Source organism: Pectinophora gossypiella, chromosome 2, assembly GCF_024362695.1.
Source record: "Pectinophora gossypiella chromosome 2, ilPecGoss1.1, whole genome shotgun sequence".
Lineage (NCBI taxonomy): Eukaryota > Metazoa > Arthropoda > Insecta > Lepidoptera > Gelechiidae > Pectinophora > Pectinophora gossypiella.
The window spans coordinates 6,726,870-6,744,080 of NC_065405.1; the positions used below are offsets into that span (position 1 = coordinate 6,726,870).

The following is a 17,211-nucleotide window of genomic DNA, read 5'->3' on the forward strand; positions in this document are numbered from 1 at the left end:
GGACTGTAATATTATGAAAATTAATATCTAATGAAAATGCCTGCAGTAAGAGAAAGCTGTATGACGTAGTCACAATTACTCGCATTTAAATTTGTGCATTCAAGAAAGTCTGTTAATATAATGTTTGAAAGCACTCAGTGCAGTAAATAAGTCAAGTTAATTAATATCTTCATTAAGTCGGGTAATATTCGTTGAAACAATAAAACCTAAAGGGGTGCAACCCTTCATGAAATTTGGTAAGAAGTAAGATACAGCCACCAACAACCTACCTTTTGTTTTATTTATTAAAGTATTAATGCGTACTACCTACCTATCATATCGCATAGCTGCAATATTGATGTGGACCAAGGTGCTCTTTAGATCGTTACTATAAAATACCTTATAAGTAATAAGTGTAAAGATTACTTACCACCTCATTATTATGAATCTCCAGTTTGTTTCTAGACTAGGGCCCTATCTCGCTAGGTCACCTGGTGGGCGCTACCACGGTTGTGCTTGTGCTACCAATAAAATGAATAACGAATTTGTTGCCGGTAACCGAATTCCGAATGAGGGACTTTCCAGGCTACGTTCCCCAAATAAAATATAGATGGCGCTGTACAGAGTTGCCTTTGTTTAACCTTCTAATTTCATGGGTAACAAACATAATTATCTATCTTTCATCTTTGTTCTTGGGTAGGTTGTTGTAAATGACACTTGTTATTACATTCAAGCACAACACATCTTCCACCCATTATTATTCTGATCAAAATAAAGAGATACAATACAGGTGCAATATAATAGGCAGCAACATAAATAATATAAGTATGTATAGGTACATATCTGTTCCAAACAGTTCCAAATATCACGCAACAATGATTTTTATATTATGCCTCCTCTGCCAGAACATTATAATTTTGAATAATTTGTGTACCCGAGCAATAAGAGAATAATAAAAATAATTATTACGTTAAACCTGTACAACATTGCGTGGAAAATCCCTCATTACCTACCAGTTCGTGACGTACCATGGTGTCCTAGTGTGATTGGGCCCTGACCCTGTCATAGATCTGACGAGCTAAAAAGCCCACATCATCGAAGCAATTATTATTCATGTTAGCTAACTCTACAATAAAACGTAAATATTAGTAACATACCCAGTTTTAATCAGTAAATGTTAAGTAGCTCAAATATCACCCTTAATACGGAAACCAAATATTATTACTACAAATTATAATAAGAAATATTAATACAAAAGAATACAACAAAATAGTCTTTCAGTTTTCGCTTCTCTCGACAATAATCGTCTTCACTTGTTTTTCTTTCCTCGAAGTCGCAGACGGAACACCCGCCAAAACGTTTTTCTCTTAAAAAGTGACGTGACGTTCCTTTTTTGAAATTGCCAACACGGCCATTCTGCAAAGCGCATGCCCTCAGGCGCTGCTCAAATAACTGTAACATAAAATCATTCAAAGATTAATTAATTATCATTCCGTTCGGCCAATCTTGACATCATTTTCGAATGATATTTTAATCTAACTGCGTCCCTTTAGTCTTAGGCGACTCTCTCATGTCTTATATTATCTATTATATATAGTATAATATACCCGTACCAATTTTCAGTTTAGTAATCATGAGTAGAAGGTTGGTATACGTGAGAGTGTTATATTTACAATTCTCTACTCATGTACTACCAAATCAGGCTTGATCCATTAGACTTAGGCAACATCCCGCCCGATTGATTGGTTTAGGCAATTTACCTTTAGACTTAGGTAACCCTGTACCATTCTCCAGTTTGGTAAACATGAGTGGAATGTTGGTGTACGTGTGAATGTTAACTCATGCACTACCAAATCAGTCTTGTTCCTTTAGACTTAGGCAACATCCCGATTGATTGGTTTAGGCAATTTACCTTTAGACTTAGGTAACCCTGTACCAATCTCCAGTTTGGTAAACATGAGTGTGTGTGTGTGTGTGAGTGTTAACTCATGCACTACCAAATCAGTTTTGTTCCTTTAGACTTAGGCAACATCCCGATTGATTGGTTTAGGCAATTTACCTTTAGACTTAGGTAACCCTGTACCAATCTCCAGTTTGGTAAACATGAGTGTGTGTGTGTGAGTGTTAACTCATGCACTGCCAAATCAGTCTTGTTCCTTTAGACTTAGGCAACATCCCGATTGATTGGTTTAGGCAATTTACCTTTAGACTTAGGTAACCCTGTACCAATCTCCAGTTTGGTAAACATGAGAGTGTGTTGGTGTTTGTGTGAGTGTGAGTGTGATATTTACAATTTCCCCACTCATGCAATACCAAATCAGTCTTGTTCCTTTAGACTTAGGCAACATACTGATTGATTGGTTTAGGCAATTTACCTTTAGGCTTAGGTAAACCTGTACCAATCTCGAGTTTCGTAAACATGAGTGTGGATTGCAAACATGTGTATGTGTGTGTGTGTGTGTGTGTGTGTGTGCGCGCGTGTGTTTGTGTGTGTGAGATAGCGAGAGAGAGAGAGGAGCGTGTGCGTGCGTCAAGGTACATATAAATATATAGATGAATAATAAAATAAATAAATATTATTAGTAAACAATCACCTATAATTGCCAACATGAGCTTACAATTGACTCCAGTTGTCTAACCGTAACCAGGGCGTCATGTTTTCCACGACAACTGTTCCTGTGTAGCGTTTGTCAGGACGTTCACAAGTATGTGTCATGGCCCAGGACTTGTATACCCTTATAAGGGCCCTTATATGTAGGCAACAAGTTTTACTCCGGCCGTCATTTGATTGATTTATAATTATTACAAGTACCAAATCACCAATTATGTAAAGTAACCGTACTCGTAGACGTACTCACTGGTTCACGTTTCTATTTTCGGCTGCTCTTCGACTTCCTCTTCTTAATGAGTTCATACCTAGCAGATGAACGCGCTTTCGTTTTGATCGTGATCTGCAATCGATGGTAAACACATCACCATACCTGGTGCTCCCCGCTACCGGCGATTTTCTTCGCGGCAAAGGTAGCGGCGTCCTTGACCTGCTCAGCCCCCTACTTAGAGCGTGAACGGGAAGGCCTCCGCTTCGATCTGGACTTTCGCTCGTCCATTACGGCAATGGATCCGAAACACTTCTGATGTTAGCTAACTCTACAATAAAACGTAAATATTAGTAACATACCCAGTTTTAATCAGTAAATGTTAAGTAGCTCAAATATCACCCTTAATACGGAAACCAAATATTATTACTACAAATTATAATAAGAAATATTAATACAAAAGAATACAACAAAATAGTCTTTCAGTTTTCGCTTCTCTCGACAATAATCGTCTTCACTTGTTTTTCTTTCCTCGAAGTCGCAGACGGAACACCCGCCAAAACGTTTTTCTCTTAAAAAGTGACGTGACGTTCCTTTTTTGAAATTGCCAACATTCATAAAAAAAAAATCAATTTTGCAATTAAATTTACAATATTATTTTGAATAATTTATGTACCCGAGCAATAAGAGAATAGGTAATTATTACGTTAAACCTGTACAACATTGCGTGGAAAATCCCTCATTAAAAAAAACAATTTTGCAACTAAATTTAAGCTTAAAAAAACAATTTTGTCAAATTGCGCATATAAAAATAAGTGTTGCATTAAGTATTGTTTTTTAGATGAAAAATTGCTTTGAAATATGGCTGATTATCTTAAGACTTGTGCCCTATTTATGGATTGTGCTAAAAAATGGTAAATAGAATCCGTGCTAGTACAGAAGTCTCGCAGGCGTAGCGCTAGCGTCGCTGTATCTGCACAGAATTATTATGACTTGTCATTTAGTTCCATTGAAATCCGCGGGACTTCGTTCGTGGCGCGTAGTCTACCCAGTGATTTTGACGTTTACTTTTTAGGTTATGTTCGGCGCGAGTTGATACACAACAAATATAAATTTAAATCATAATAAATTTAAAATTTAACAATGCGTTTTACTATTAAACAAGCCGGATGTGGTAGTGAACGAGTTGGGTGTATAACTGGATTCCTGAAATGTCCTGGCACTGTTATCGAAACCCCTACTTCTGCTCTTCTAACCCAGGTAAAATAACAATAATACTTAGGTGCCAATATTCTATAAAACGTGTTATTCAACCTTCGAGCTAAATTATTTGTCAGATAATAATACATAATTATTAACTTGAAGTCGAAATCATAATATAATTCTTGGCCATGAAAGTTAGAAAAAAACTTTCAGATATGCCTGTGCACAGCTATATTATATGTTTATGTTATGTATGAAAGTTAGAAATGAATTGGTTACCTACATCTGCATTACGAAGATTCCTACAGACTTGCTTTTTACACTGCTTCTTGTAATCCTGTGGTAACACATTCAATTTTTATTTTGTTCAAATATTTTAATGTATGTCTATAACAATTTCAGGGTGGCAGTGTTGTGCACCTCACAGCAGATGTATTAGCAAGAGTATTTACAAACCCACAACTCCTATGGGTACCATTGTCCACATCTCTATCTCTTGAAGCAGGTGTGAAAGCCCAGGGTGAAGGTGTAGCCAAGTTTGCCGGCTTACCCCAACACCTCTCCTGTGTCACACTGCACAACGCAAGTGATGTGACACCGGCAGGTCATTTCGAATCTGACAAAGTACCTCTGTGGACAAAGAATGGAAAGAAAATGATTACTGCTGATAGGTGATTTTATTTGGTTTGTTAAAGAAGTTTTCACATTACTCATCTTGAAAAAGTTTATAAAACATGTTTCACAATTCTTGTTACAATGATTTTATTACAAAACTTTTATGTAACTTACAGATATATGGAAATAATGGAAGTATTCAAACCAGACATAATTTTGGCCATTGCAGATGGTCGCACATCAATTACTGAAGCCACTAAAAGAGTATTGAAATCTGTGGAGAGGTCAAATAAGATGCTGGATGTTTGTGTCAATAGATACAAGGCTTCTGAAAAATTGCAAGAAAGTTCTTTGATAGGTATGTACTGTGGTTTTTGTTCTTACATTTAAATGGTGTTGGAGAGATTAATGAGAATTGCTAGTAGAAAACACTGTCAACTTAATTTCTTTGTAATCTTCTGTCTTGGTCATTTTAAAATCCCAATCCAATCTATTTAAAATTTGATACTTATTCAATATTTAATATCATCATTAAGTTTTTTAAAACACTAATGTTTTAGTATTATAATTATTGATTACTTCTTTCTTATAAGAGCAATTAAACATTTGTAATGATTTTTTATTCATAACAATTTCAGGTGTCATAGTAGGGGTTGGACAAGACAAAAAAGGCTATGAAAGCATCCAACACACATTGAAACATAAGGAAATTCTAGGTGGTATTGCCCTATCCGGATTAACTGATGGAACTGAAGAGTCCATGAAGATAGCTACTGACAATTTAGACAATATTTTGAAAAAAGTTGATGTAAGTTAAATATAAAATTTCTCTCTTAATGAGAAAATCTTTACTGCAAGTAACCATTGACTCATCAAATCAAGTCAAATATACTTTATTGCACAGAACTAAATTTCAACAATCAGACAGACATAACACATGAATACAGTACAATTTGGGCGGCCTTATTGCTCTAGTGCAATTTCTTCCAGGAAACAAACATTACTTATATGTGTTAGTAAATGACTTATTAGAAATAAGTCATAAGTGTTAGTATAAAATAAAAAGAACAATATCAAAAACTTATAATGCCAAATGCATTATAAGGCGCTCGTACCCCACTGCAGTGACGTAAATAAGGGCTCTCGTCCACATTTGAATAGACAGCAAGGTATACCACGCTTAGTCAAACATGTTAACACTATTGGGTTGAGCATAAGACAGTTTGGAAGCCATCTTGGTATGGAAATCTGTCACATACAGATGTTCTGCCTGGTGTATAGAGTAGATGATGGTAAAGAATACAGCGACTTTGAGTTGACCACGTTATATTATAAATTAAGCACACACAATTATATGTTTCTTGCAGTTGATCGTAGTAGAAGAAGAGAGAAAAGTATTGCCATTTTATGCATTAAAAGATAAAAAAATATAATTTGTTGGATGTTGCCAACAAAGTCTCTAAAACGATGAGGCACTTTATCCTAAATAGTTCTTCATTTTAGAGAGAGCACAGTTAGGCTTCATTTTAGATGAAAAACAACAGACCACATTCTGTTTTTATAACAGAGAAGTTAAATAAATATTTTTTAATTCCAGGAAGCAATACCCAAGGACTTACTACGTATTATAGAAGGCTGTTGGAACCCCGCAGTTGTCGTGGCTGCTATTGAACATGGCTGGGACATGTTCGACGGTTCATATCCGTTGAAGTTGACGAATGCTGGTCAAGCACTGAAATTGAATTTTGATGGTCATCAAAATAGTGATGAACTCTGTATTTTGGACCTTAATGATGAACGGTAAGACGTGTAGTTTTATATGTACCTAATGTCAGTGGTCCAATTAGCGTACTATATTCCTTCAGACCTTTGAATTTGTTTGCCTGAGATTTGGCATACCCATTCTCTCCTCCATCTAGCTATTTTTCAATAGAAAACCCTTTATGATTAGTTTCTGAATATTCATATTATTTTTCTTATTCAAATCGGCAAAAAAAAACATGGAACTTTAAATAGCATTTATTGTTATGCTGTGAATTTTCTGTTTTCAGATATAAAGATGAATTTAAACCAATTCTGGAAGGCTGTGAATGTCTAACGTGCAAAAAGCATACTCGGTCTTATATACGACATCTTTTGAACACACGGGAAATGTTATCTAATGTTTTGCTAAGCATGTAAGTGAATACTATATTTTGTAAAAAAAAATATGCACTGCTATAGATTGCACCTATTGTTTGAAAGGCAAGTTGGGCCTCTGCCTAGAACATATTCAACATGATCACTTCTTTTACTGCAATGTTCTACTACATATCTGGATAGTATAAGATTTTCTTTTTAATAAATATAGCTGGCGAAGAGTGGATGTACTGTACGGTCACGAGGATTAATATGTATACACTTTGGTACCATGTCACATTAACTTTTTTGACAAATTGAACTGTAAGTCTCACAAAATGTCAAATATGTTAGTGCGACAGAGTCCTAAAGTGGGTACATGATATTGCTCATGACTGTACAACTCACGCACCACGAATAGATACAGACATGGTGGTTTGGTTATTCATACAACATCATTATACTTAGTATTTTCTTTAATCTCATAGGAAGCTAACGGTATTCGATGCTACCAAACCAAATCTCTTCAATTTACAGACATAACCTGCACCACTTTGACCAGCTATTCCACCATTGCCGTCAACATATCTCCGCAAATACATTTAACGTATTCAAACAACTCATCACTCACCAGTACGACCTCTATAAGGCTTCACAATTACCCATTGGACCCAGCGAACAAGAATGCCAAGTTGATATTGATATGACTAGCACCGAAGGAAGTGTTGAAGATGCAGAAGTTGGTCCTACGAACCAGAAAAAGAAGATATGTGTGAGTAAAGTACCTCGAATGTAGTGTAGATAGTGGACAGAGTGAATGTAGTGTAGTGTAGACATTGGTATAGTTTAGAATTTTGTATTCAAGGCTATTTTTGTATTTTGTATTCAAGATTGCCAAAGTTGAATACTGTTGATACAGTGTCAAAAAATAAGTGATTCGCCCAAACAGAGTTTGAAATGGCAACATTTTTCTCGAATTTGCAGGCTAAATAATACTGCTGCCATTACAAATAAATGTTCAAGTGCATTTAATGAAATTATGATTGTATGGTTCAAATCATTCTGAAAATCGATAGATGGTTGTTTTAGTTAGTTTCTAAATTATATTCATGGTAAGTAGGTACCTATAATAATTTTAGATTACAGTGATTTGATTTGTGATTTAGCTAGTTAGGTAGTAAAGTAAGTAAGTAATTTAGCTTTATTATTAATATTGTCAAAATTGCGAAATTCTAAATCCGAACTAGGTAATTATTTATACTAATAAAGTATTATTATGACCAAAAATTTTGAGGAGATACAAATAACTTTAGTATGGTAATCTATTTCAGTTTTTTTATTAATGTTGTATTTATGTAAGCAATAAATAGTGGCCTTAAAAATGATCAGTTGATTGTCATATTATAATATCATAATATATAAGGAAATACAGGGTGTTAGTGACGTCGTAACGAATACTGAGGAGGATGATTCAGCTCATGAGTCCGAGTTAATATCAAGTGGAATTTTCCGTCGCAAAATTCACGACTTTTATTGTTTTTAATTATTTTCGATTTTATCCTTTTCCGATGGAAAATTCCACTTCACATTAACTCAGGATAGTGAGCTGAATCATCCCCCTCATGATTCGTTATGATGTCACTTACACCCCGTACAAGTAGTGTACAGGTAGCCATACCAATACGTATGGGTGTCAGTGACACCGTAGGTATATACACCGGATACGAATACAGGACGTATGTATGGGTGTTTTTTTTTTTAATTATTTTCTGTTCCATACTTTTGCGACGGTAATTTCGGTTTCAATCATCCCTCAAAGTTTTCCTTACGTTGTCTCTAACACCCTGTATATACATATATTATTATAACAGTCAATACTATTATAATTATTAATTTCCCTAATTAAATGGATCATGTCGTGGTTATCATATTCCTTCTCCATGTCGAAGGGATTTAATTCTCAAGAAAATTTTAATATATCTTTAATGCATTCCGTCGCAATAACACTATAAAAACTCATTGCTTTTAAAAATGGAAAACATTGCAAAATATTTGTTGCACACACGGCGTTCGACTGCATTGCTTGAATAGTTCAGTAGAGGCGCCATTTTAGGACCACAAAAATGCAAACGTATTTGCCGCAGGGACATGACGAAATCTTTAGCCAACGCATACATGACGAATCCTAATGTTTTCATTCGTAAAATGTCAAGTATGACTCATAATATCAGTCATTAAATTGTGGTGACGTATCAAATAGACTTCATTTGTTTTGTTTTTACAAGTTCACTACTCAGTGTTTCGATTAGCCTACTTTTGACCTTGATTATGTTTATGTTTGTCTCATCTAGATACGAGTTGTAGTTTTTATCAAATATTAGTACTTATTAGTATTTCTATAGACACCGCGTAGTTCCGAGTTCGTCATTGTCTACCTACTTACATTAAGAAGATATATTCCATGTGCTTTTACTTACCTAGAATAAGAAGTTGTACCTCGCGGGCATTTAGCATAATGTTTTTTAAGTTTAGCTATTTATATAAGGTTTTTTAAATTAAAAATATTCCTCATAAATACGTTTTTATGTACCACGAACTATCCAATATACGAGTATGAGAAGTAGCCCTAATGAGAAGAAGCCCAAGTGAGAAGTAGCCAAAATGAGAAGTTGCCATAATGAAAAGTAGTCCATTTGCGAGTCGGTTGCCATGATAGTTTTTTAAATATCGATTCACGTATATACTTACGTGTTTATATTGTTTTTTGCAGGTTAAGCCTTTATTTGAATTGGCATTGCTAATTGTGCTGACGACTACTTTTCGCATACTGTTAATCGTAATTCTCATATTAACTTTTGTTTTTTTTATTTTACTTTTTTATGTTCTAATACTTCCGAGACTATGATTTTCAATCGTCCAGTTCATCAATGATATCGAGTGGCATGATTGATAGCGTTCTCCTTATCTGTGAATGTTTTGTAAATGTAAACTGCACTATTACAAGTACAAACCTTCAAATTACTTACGTTGTTTTTCTTATATTAAATATTTAGCAGTTTCTAATATTAATTAATATAGTATATTATATTCATGACAAGATAACTATGCTAAGAACTATTCTTACGGTCGTACTTTAAAACAACTTTATACATTGGTTGATTTATATCTACCTAGCTAAGACGGAGGCTTTTGGTAGCTTGAGAATTGAGGGACCTTCCACGCTGCGGTCACCAAAAAACAATATAGGTGGCGTTGTACAGGTTTAATGGTGGTAATTACCTATTTTCTCGTTACTCGGGTACATAACTATTCCAAAATACAATGTAATGACAAAAGCATAATGTATATAAAATTAATTGTTGCTTGGTATTTGGCTCATATTATGTATAGAATTATGTTGCTACCTATATTGCTTCTCTATATTTTGATCAGAATAATAATGGGTGGAAGATGTAGTTGTGCCTGGGTGTAATAAAAAGGGTCATCATTTATACCCAAAAACAAAGATAAAAGATGCACATGTCTGTTATCCATGAAATTAGAAGGAACGAAGGAACAACTGTACAGAGCCATCTATATTGTTTTTAAGGAACGTAGCCTGGAGAGTCCCTCATTAAGTTGGCTCCTAGCCCAAACACCCTACTGGTGGAGTATACTCCACACCCTTTCCGATTAATTGTGGAGAGCACTGTACATAAGCTGTTTGTGCTATGTTTATATCTGCTAAGCATCTTGTAGTGTATTGGTCTCAATATAATTATATAAATAAATATCGGCTCGTTGCCACACACTACGTCTTCACTCCACCCCCGTACATACCCGTACAGTTTACTTTTTAATTGTGGCCACCGCGTAGTGCATTGCCCGAGACGACAGAATATATATGTGAATCGATTATATCGATTCAAGTATTTTATAATATATTACATATGCCTGCAGTGGGACACTGAGTGTTACTAATAATAATAATAATAATTACATATTTATTTATATATTTAATTATACCTACGTGTATTAAAATAAGATGTGTTTATGTACTTATGTAAACACTACACATCTACTCTAGGTACATCAGGGGGGTTAACCTTCAAGCGGGCGCGTGGTCTTTTGTAACGGGAGCGGGCGCGCGTAACCGAAAAGACGTTTGGGATGTATAGGTAAAGGAAATAAAGCACTAATTATTCAATTATTATTTATTTATTTGTACTTACATATAATATCATTGTTCTTAAAGTATAATTTGTCAAAAAAAAAAATCAGTAACCTAATTAAAATTGGCGTGTGATGTCTTCAAGAATCCCGCTATGTATAATAATCCGAAAATTACTTGGATTTCCACCGCATCTGTCTGCACCGGGACTAAAACAGTTGCGATCTGTGGAGTGGTGGGAGCGCCTCGAGGCACGGTTTATTCTTTGTTTTTACAAGTGACAAATAAATTTAATAGGTGATAATAATAATATGAACGAAAATGTACTAAGCGCGGTCGATTCGACTACGCGCGCCCGCTTGAAGGTTAAAAAGGCCACACCGAAGCAATTCATTTAAAAAAGCAATATTGTAATTTGACATTTGCGCATATAAAAGTAAGTGCGCAACGCAAACAAATGTCAAATATCTATATTGCTTTCTTAGATAAATTGCTTGGATGTGGCCATTTTAATCCCCCAGTTTTCTACACTTCAACGGCTCTAGCATGAGCCTAGCCGAAGTTGAGGCGTATTCGCAAAATACTATAAACGTTTTATTATGCACTATTTCATGCTACAAGTATACACGCAGACTTATACAATTTTAGCTCAGGGCACAGTGTATCATAAATCATTCTTATACTTACCATAAAGTGGCTTCCAGATTGCTTTTCGATTGTTACGAGTATTGGAATTGGTGTCTACCTTATTACTACTATGTACCTACATGAATTTAGTAGGTTATTCGTGCTATCGTGTGGGTTGTGAGGTGGATAACCAACCTCATTAACCCTGGTGCCAAGGTTATTATTGAGCCGCCAAAATCCCCTGACGTGACTCAAGTAACGACTACGTACATACATCAGTAAGTAGTAACCGGGACCAACGGCTTCACGTGCCTCCCGAAGCACGGATCATCTTACTTCTGGACAATCAGGTGATCAGCCTGCAATGTCCTAACTAAACTAGTAATTTGTCCCCACCGGGATTCGAACCCGGGACCTCAGGATCGTGAGCAGAACGCTCAACCACTGGACCACGGAGGCCGTTAGAATTGAGTTCCATCGTTTAATGTCTAAGTATGACACTAGTGCATTTCTGCCGTGACTTATAAATCAATTTTGCTAAGGTCCAACTCAGAAAGAACAGTGTAGAAATGAGTGGTACCTCCCTTCTTCTCTCGTGTAGGTTGTCATGTCGATGACCGAACTCACCAACCTTGGTGTCAGAGTTACTTTTGAGTCGCCAAAGGTCCCTGATATAAGTAAATACTTAAATAGTAGCCGGTATCGACAACTTAATGTATACTCCGAAGCACGGATCAACTTACTCTAAGACAATGGGGTGATCAGCCAGCAACGTCCAAACTAAACCAAAACTAGCGTCACAAAGTGACTTTTGTGAAATTTCCCCACCGGGAATCGAACCCAGGGCCTCCGGATCGAGAGATCAAGCCTAACCGCTAGACCACAGACGCCGAATAGTTTTTAAGTGTCCTTTATAAATACCGTTCAGTCGGCTGTTGACTGTAATTAGATTGTTTTAACCACTTACGCGGAGGTAACGCCATCAATAAAATCGGACTAACGTACTCATTGATACAGAGATTAATTATTACATAACATAAACAGCCTATATAACGTCCCACTGCTGGGCACAGGCCTCCCCTCAATCAACCGGAGGGGGTATGGAGCATAGGGGGTACGATTCATTATTAGAATTCGAAAAAATAATTTAAAATGAAAAATGAGATTGATTTTTAATCATCTTTTACTGGCTTATATTTCGCCACACCAGCCGGGATCCAACCGGGTCCAGCAGTGGACCGATAGTATTCAAAATATATTTCTCGGTCCATTTTATGGTTATAATTACTATTATGAAGGGGGAATGAATGGGTGGGGGAGGGACTGGCATTGGAACACCTAGAAGTGCGTGTATGAAACGATTGATGAATGTGGAGGAAGCAAGAGAAGTGTGTCAGGAGCGGAGCAAATGGATTTTCATAGTTTCTGCTTACCCCGGTGGAAAATAGGCGTCAGTTTATGTATGTACGTAAGGGGGAAAAGTAAATCAAAAAGTAAATTAACACATTTTACATATATTTTACTGACAATATTTACACAATAATTTTAGTGACCACACTTATTGAGCTAGCCATATTGTATGAAATGTGCATCAAGTATATTTTCAATGTAATTGAATTACATTACAAATAGGTTAATTAGATTAGGATTTGGCAGGATTTTGCTTGACAAAGTCACATTCCAAATAGCGATTAATACACAGTTACATTGGCTGGTACAACACAACCTTTATATTAAAATATAATATAAATATAAACTGTACTAATGTATAACAATTTTCATAATATAAGTAATAAATTTAAGTAAATAGATATACCTAACAAACGTGACTGGAAATTATTTTGCTATTAAATTCAGCTGTCGGTGAATTTTACTAAAACGAATTTGGCAACAAATTTTCCTATCATTGGCACACAACAGCTGTTTGCTTCAATGACCTAACTTTGTCTAAGTATGATACCGAATAAATAAAATTTCTTAAGGCTCTATATAAGTATATGATACACATAAATAAAATAAATTACCAGGATGATTATTGGATCATGCATATCTAGGTAATAAAAACGTGTTCAATACAATGTTCACACAATGTATTAATAGGTATACATTTTAAACTTTTACATTTTGTACACATAATCATTACTTGTCGGATCTACAAGAAAAGATATTATTATTTTATGTACAGATCAAAAATGTTATGACAATGCTATAGTTATTATAGAAATAGAAATCCATTGCAAATCTGAATAAGTACATATCACTATAAAATATGAGCTTTGTTGTCAGAGGCCACAGACAGATGCCAATTTGATAAAAAAGACGGTTAAGTATACAAAATCATAGCATTAAAATTTCTTAATTAAAATAGTATAAAAATTTGTAAACTCGTTATAAATAATAATGCACCAGGCATTTGCTCGGTAAAGCAATTGGAATCTCTAATTAATGCTATTCACAGTCTAAAAAGGAAATAATAGCGAACATGTCCCTTCTAATCTCTACACATAATATAATGTGATACGACTATGCAGTACAAAACTTTTGCCAAGATCCCATTTCCGTACAAAAGAGTTGATTGATCAACTTGTGATGTGATATGATGGAGTCAATGACACGGTCATAATTTTGAGATCCATATCGGCGCGAGGTATGAGCGGACAGAACTACGTTCCGCGGAGCTTCACACTTGCCACTGCACTAATTCTAACCATGTTGGGTTCACTAGTAAAACGTCAGCGCATCCCTTTCACTGGTTCACATTATTTTTTAGTATCACATGTCCTTCTTTTTCTTTTCACATTTAATGACATACTAACGTATTTACTGCCAGCATGTGCACTATACAAAGTCATTTGTACCGGGTGTGTTGAGAGGTTCTTGAGCCTGTAAACAAATAGAAATAAGTTAGTTCACCAATCTGATAAAGACATGGTATATTATTCTAACTAGACAAATGTAAGAACATTTTCCTCATTGCTACGACGCTACAGGAAGAGTAAGGTACACCTAAGCAAAGTAAAATCGCTATTACGTAAAGAAACTACTTAGATACACGTACTATTTCTAAGATTATTACCGAAACTTACCATGATTAGCCCTCGCATGTTAATGCATGAAAAATAAATATTTTTGGCAGTAAATTATTAGTAACGTTAAGCATGAGGCAGAATATAAAATAACGTTACTCTTCTAATTCAAAGGGACTATTTACAGCATTATACACCTACCATTTATAACCAATAATTTGGCAACTATTATTTAATACTGATGCGGTAAAAATGTTGGCACATTGAAATTGCCCGAACCTTAAGTCTAAACGAAAATATTTTCTATATAATTTCTTAAAACAAATCCTAGTCCTATAAGTAAACATAATTCTAAATACATCAAGTTTTAAAATGTCTTAGGCAGACCTTAAATAGTTTTGCTATCTTAAGATGCCTAATATAAATTTGCTATTTACAATTTTATAATTTTGGCCATTTGGTTTTGGGGTCTGTTATTCATTGTACATAAAATTGAAGTGTAGTCTCCAATTGTTTATAGTTTACTATGTTGATGTTGTTGGGATCAGTTACCTAAAACTTGCTTATGTTAATTGGCTCCTTTGTGGAGGGCTGTGCAGGGTTTGCACGACTTATCTTAGGCTATTTTGTATGTTAAGCGTACACTCCATGGCAGTAAGTGCTCTCACCTCCTCGCCCACGGTGCTGGGGTATAGTTTGCTGCCCGGCGCGTATCCATTCTTCTCGAGCGCGAATTGGTCTTCCGTGGTCTTGCGGTACACAGGATTATCGAAGTTCATCGACGTCACGTTGCGATGGACGTAATGTCGGTACATAACCACCGCAATCTAGAAGAAAATAAAATTGAAATACTCCAATATCATGTTTTTCTTTCTCTCTAAACTGTCGGTTACGTGATGTAAAGTTTTTAATATCAGGAAGTACAAAGACGTCATACTGTATTAACCAGTCGATTAGTGTGATCACCTAAATTATAAATAACGGGCACAAGGTCTATATTTAACTAAGGATGTATTTTTGACATCAAATCTATTCTTAACGCGCTGGTATGTTTTAATAGTTCTCAAATGTGACAGAAGCAATAGTAATTTCCATCAATTGATGTCAATTAAAGTGGTAGTTCTGATCATTGACGTAATTTAATACAATTAAGGCATTGACGAAAGCAATTTATCAATTGGTGGTGCTATCTAGAGTATTCTATCTTCCCTGGTATCGACTTGATCGACGAATACGCAGGTGCTCTTCCTAATTTAGTTAATCATCATAATCAATCTCAACATAGCGCCATTATCTCAAGGTTTCACGACTGAGAAAATTTTGTATGTAGGTACTTTTTTCATACTTTATTAACATTGAGTCTTTACATGTTTACTTTCTAAAGAAAATTTTTTCCGTCATTTATAATTCGACCTACTGCCACTTTAGTTTACATAAAGTATATCGTAGATTTGAATTATTCATTCACTGAAACTGCAAATCAATGCATGACTAGTAACTTTATATCAGCACTAGTCACAATTAAAGTATATAAGAAACGATTTATTTTTTTAAAACATAGCCGAGTAACACATCACAGAAACCTTTCGTGGTAACCATAACAATGTGACCTCATTTCTCGGCACTATTAGGTACATGGTGACACTCGATACGACAGTAAGAGCGGACATTCAAATGCGAAACACAATCGCAAGGACAATAGAGATTTGATGAACGCTAATCGTAAACAAGCAAATAATTTTGAGTTACATGAGCCACATTGAGAGGTTTTACTACTGAGATTACAGATTTTGATTAGTATTTTATTATAGGCAATAGTTTTCTTAGTAAATTCTTATTATTTTGTTGTCGTACGTTGTGTAAGTTGGTTGTATGTGATGTAAATAAATGTCATAACAATTTTGTTGAATATAAACTTACCAAAGCTGCTAATATAATAACACCAGAAATTACAGCAACAACTATTCCGGCGACCACGCCAGCGTCTCTTCCACTAGTTGAGATTCCAGACCCTGCTTTAGGTGCACCTTCCGTTACACCTGAAATTAGCAAAACAAAATTACATTAGCAACTAAAATTGTTTCAAGCGCGTCTATTTCATCTTCGCAACAACATTTCTTATTTGCCTTAATGGAATGACGAAACTGTAATGTGCAACGGTCTGCTGACTGCTTAGCAAGAGAAATGTAAAGCATGAACGAATTAGGTAAAATTGTTGCAAAGATCAAATATTGTTTGCAGGTTTAAGTACTTGTTAACACAAACATGTTATTATACACAATGACGATTCAAAACTTGTTCCTCCACCAGGGCTGTTAAGGTCACAGGAAATTCGATTATTAGAAACAAAAAGCGACGTCGGATGAAGTAAGCATGTTGAAACCTAAATTAGCAAACGAAACCTAACTGTTTAATATTGATTACTTAGCATAACATTTTAAGTAAATATTTCCGCTTTTTTTAAATCACTTTGCTAGGGAATATTTGCTGATTCGTAATTCTTGTTAGCAAGTTCATTGTCAACACAAGTGTCCCTGTTAAGAACACAAATATTGACAATACTATTGACGCCATTCAGTTAACAGCGTGCGTAAAAATTACAATTCACAAAATCAAAAGGTTAACAAAGTGCATTTTCTTACGTAATATGATTTATTCTCTCGTTTAGTGCGACAAT

The 17,211-nt window shown here is 35.2% G+C and overlaps 2 protein-coding genes across 10 annotated transcripts in view; one reads left to right on the top strand and one right to left on the bottom strand.

The window, feature by feature from the left end:
* The first annotated feature begins 3,832 nt into the window (after positions 1-3,832).
* On the top strand, positions 3,833-9,752 carry LOC126377115 (queuine tRNA-ribosyltransferase accessory subunit 2). The gene is made up of 7 exons (XM_050024792.1): positions 3,833-4,055; positions 4,401-4,669; positions 4,790-4,971; positions 5,252-5,421; positions 6,211-6,413; positions 6,665-6,790; positions 7,269-9,752. The coding sequence occupies exons 1-7, from the start codon at positions 3,939-3,941 to the stop codon at positions 7,525-7,527; spliced, it is 1,326 nt and encodes a 441-aa protein (XP_049880749.1). The 5' UTR covers positions 3,833-3,938; the 3' UTR covers positions 7,528-9,752.
* A 3,254-nt stretch (positions 9,753-13,006) lies between these two features.
* The window catches only part of LOC126376923 (low-density lipoprotein receptor), a 217,859-nt gene continuing 213,654 nt past the window's right edge, over positions 13,007-17,211 (bottom strand). For all 9 annotated transcript variants that reach the window (XM_050024495.1, XM_050024510.1, XM_050024481.1 and 6 more), the window contains 3 exons: positions 16,455-16,573; positions 15,203-15,361; positions 13,007-14,391 (listed from right to left, as the gene is read on the bottom strand). In XM_050024495.1, the coding sequence (XP_049880452.1) occupies positions 14,347-14,391; positions 15,203-15,361; positions 16,455-16,573 (323 nt within the window). In that variant the 3' untranslated portion in view covers positions 13,007-14,346. The remainder of the gene's footprint in view (positions 14,392-15,202; positions 15,362-16,454; positions 16,574-17,211) is intronic.

Bases quoted from the DNA above. Each gene is read 5' to 3' on its own strand.
- LOC126377115 (XM_050024792.1), top strand. From the start codon at position 3,939: ATGCGTTTTACTATTAAACAAGCCGGATGTGGTAGTGAACGAGTTGGG. The intron at 4,670-4,789 runs GTGATTTTATTT...TGTAACTTACAG, and splicing joins AAAATGATTACTGCTGATAG to ATATATGGAAATAATGGAAG. The intron at 5,422-6,210 runs GTAAGTTAAATA...TTTTAATTCCAG, and splicing joins ATATTTTGAAAAAAGTTGAT to GAAGCAATACCCAAGGACTT.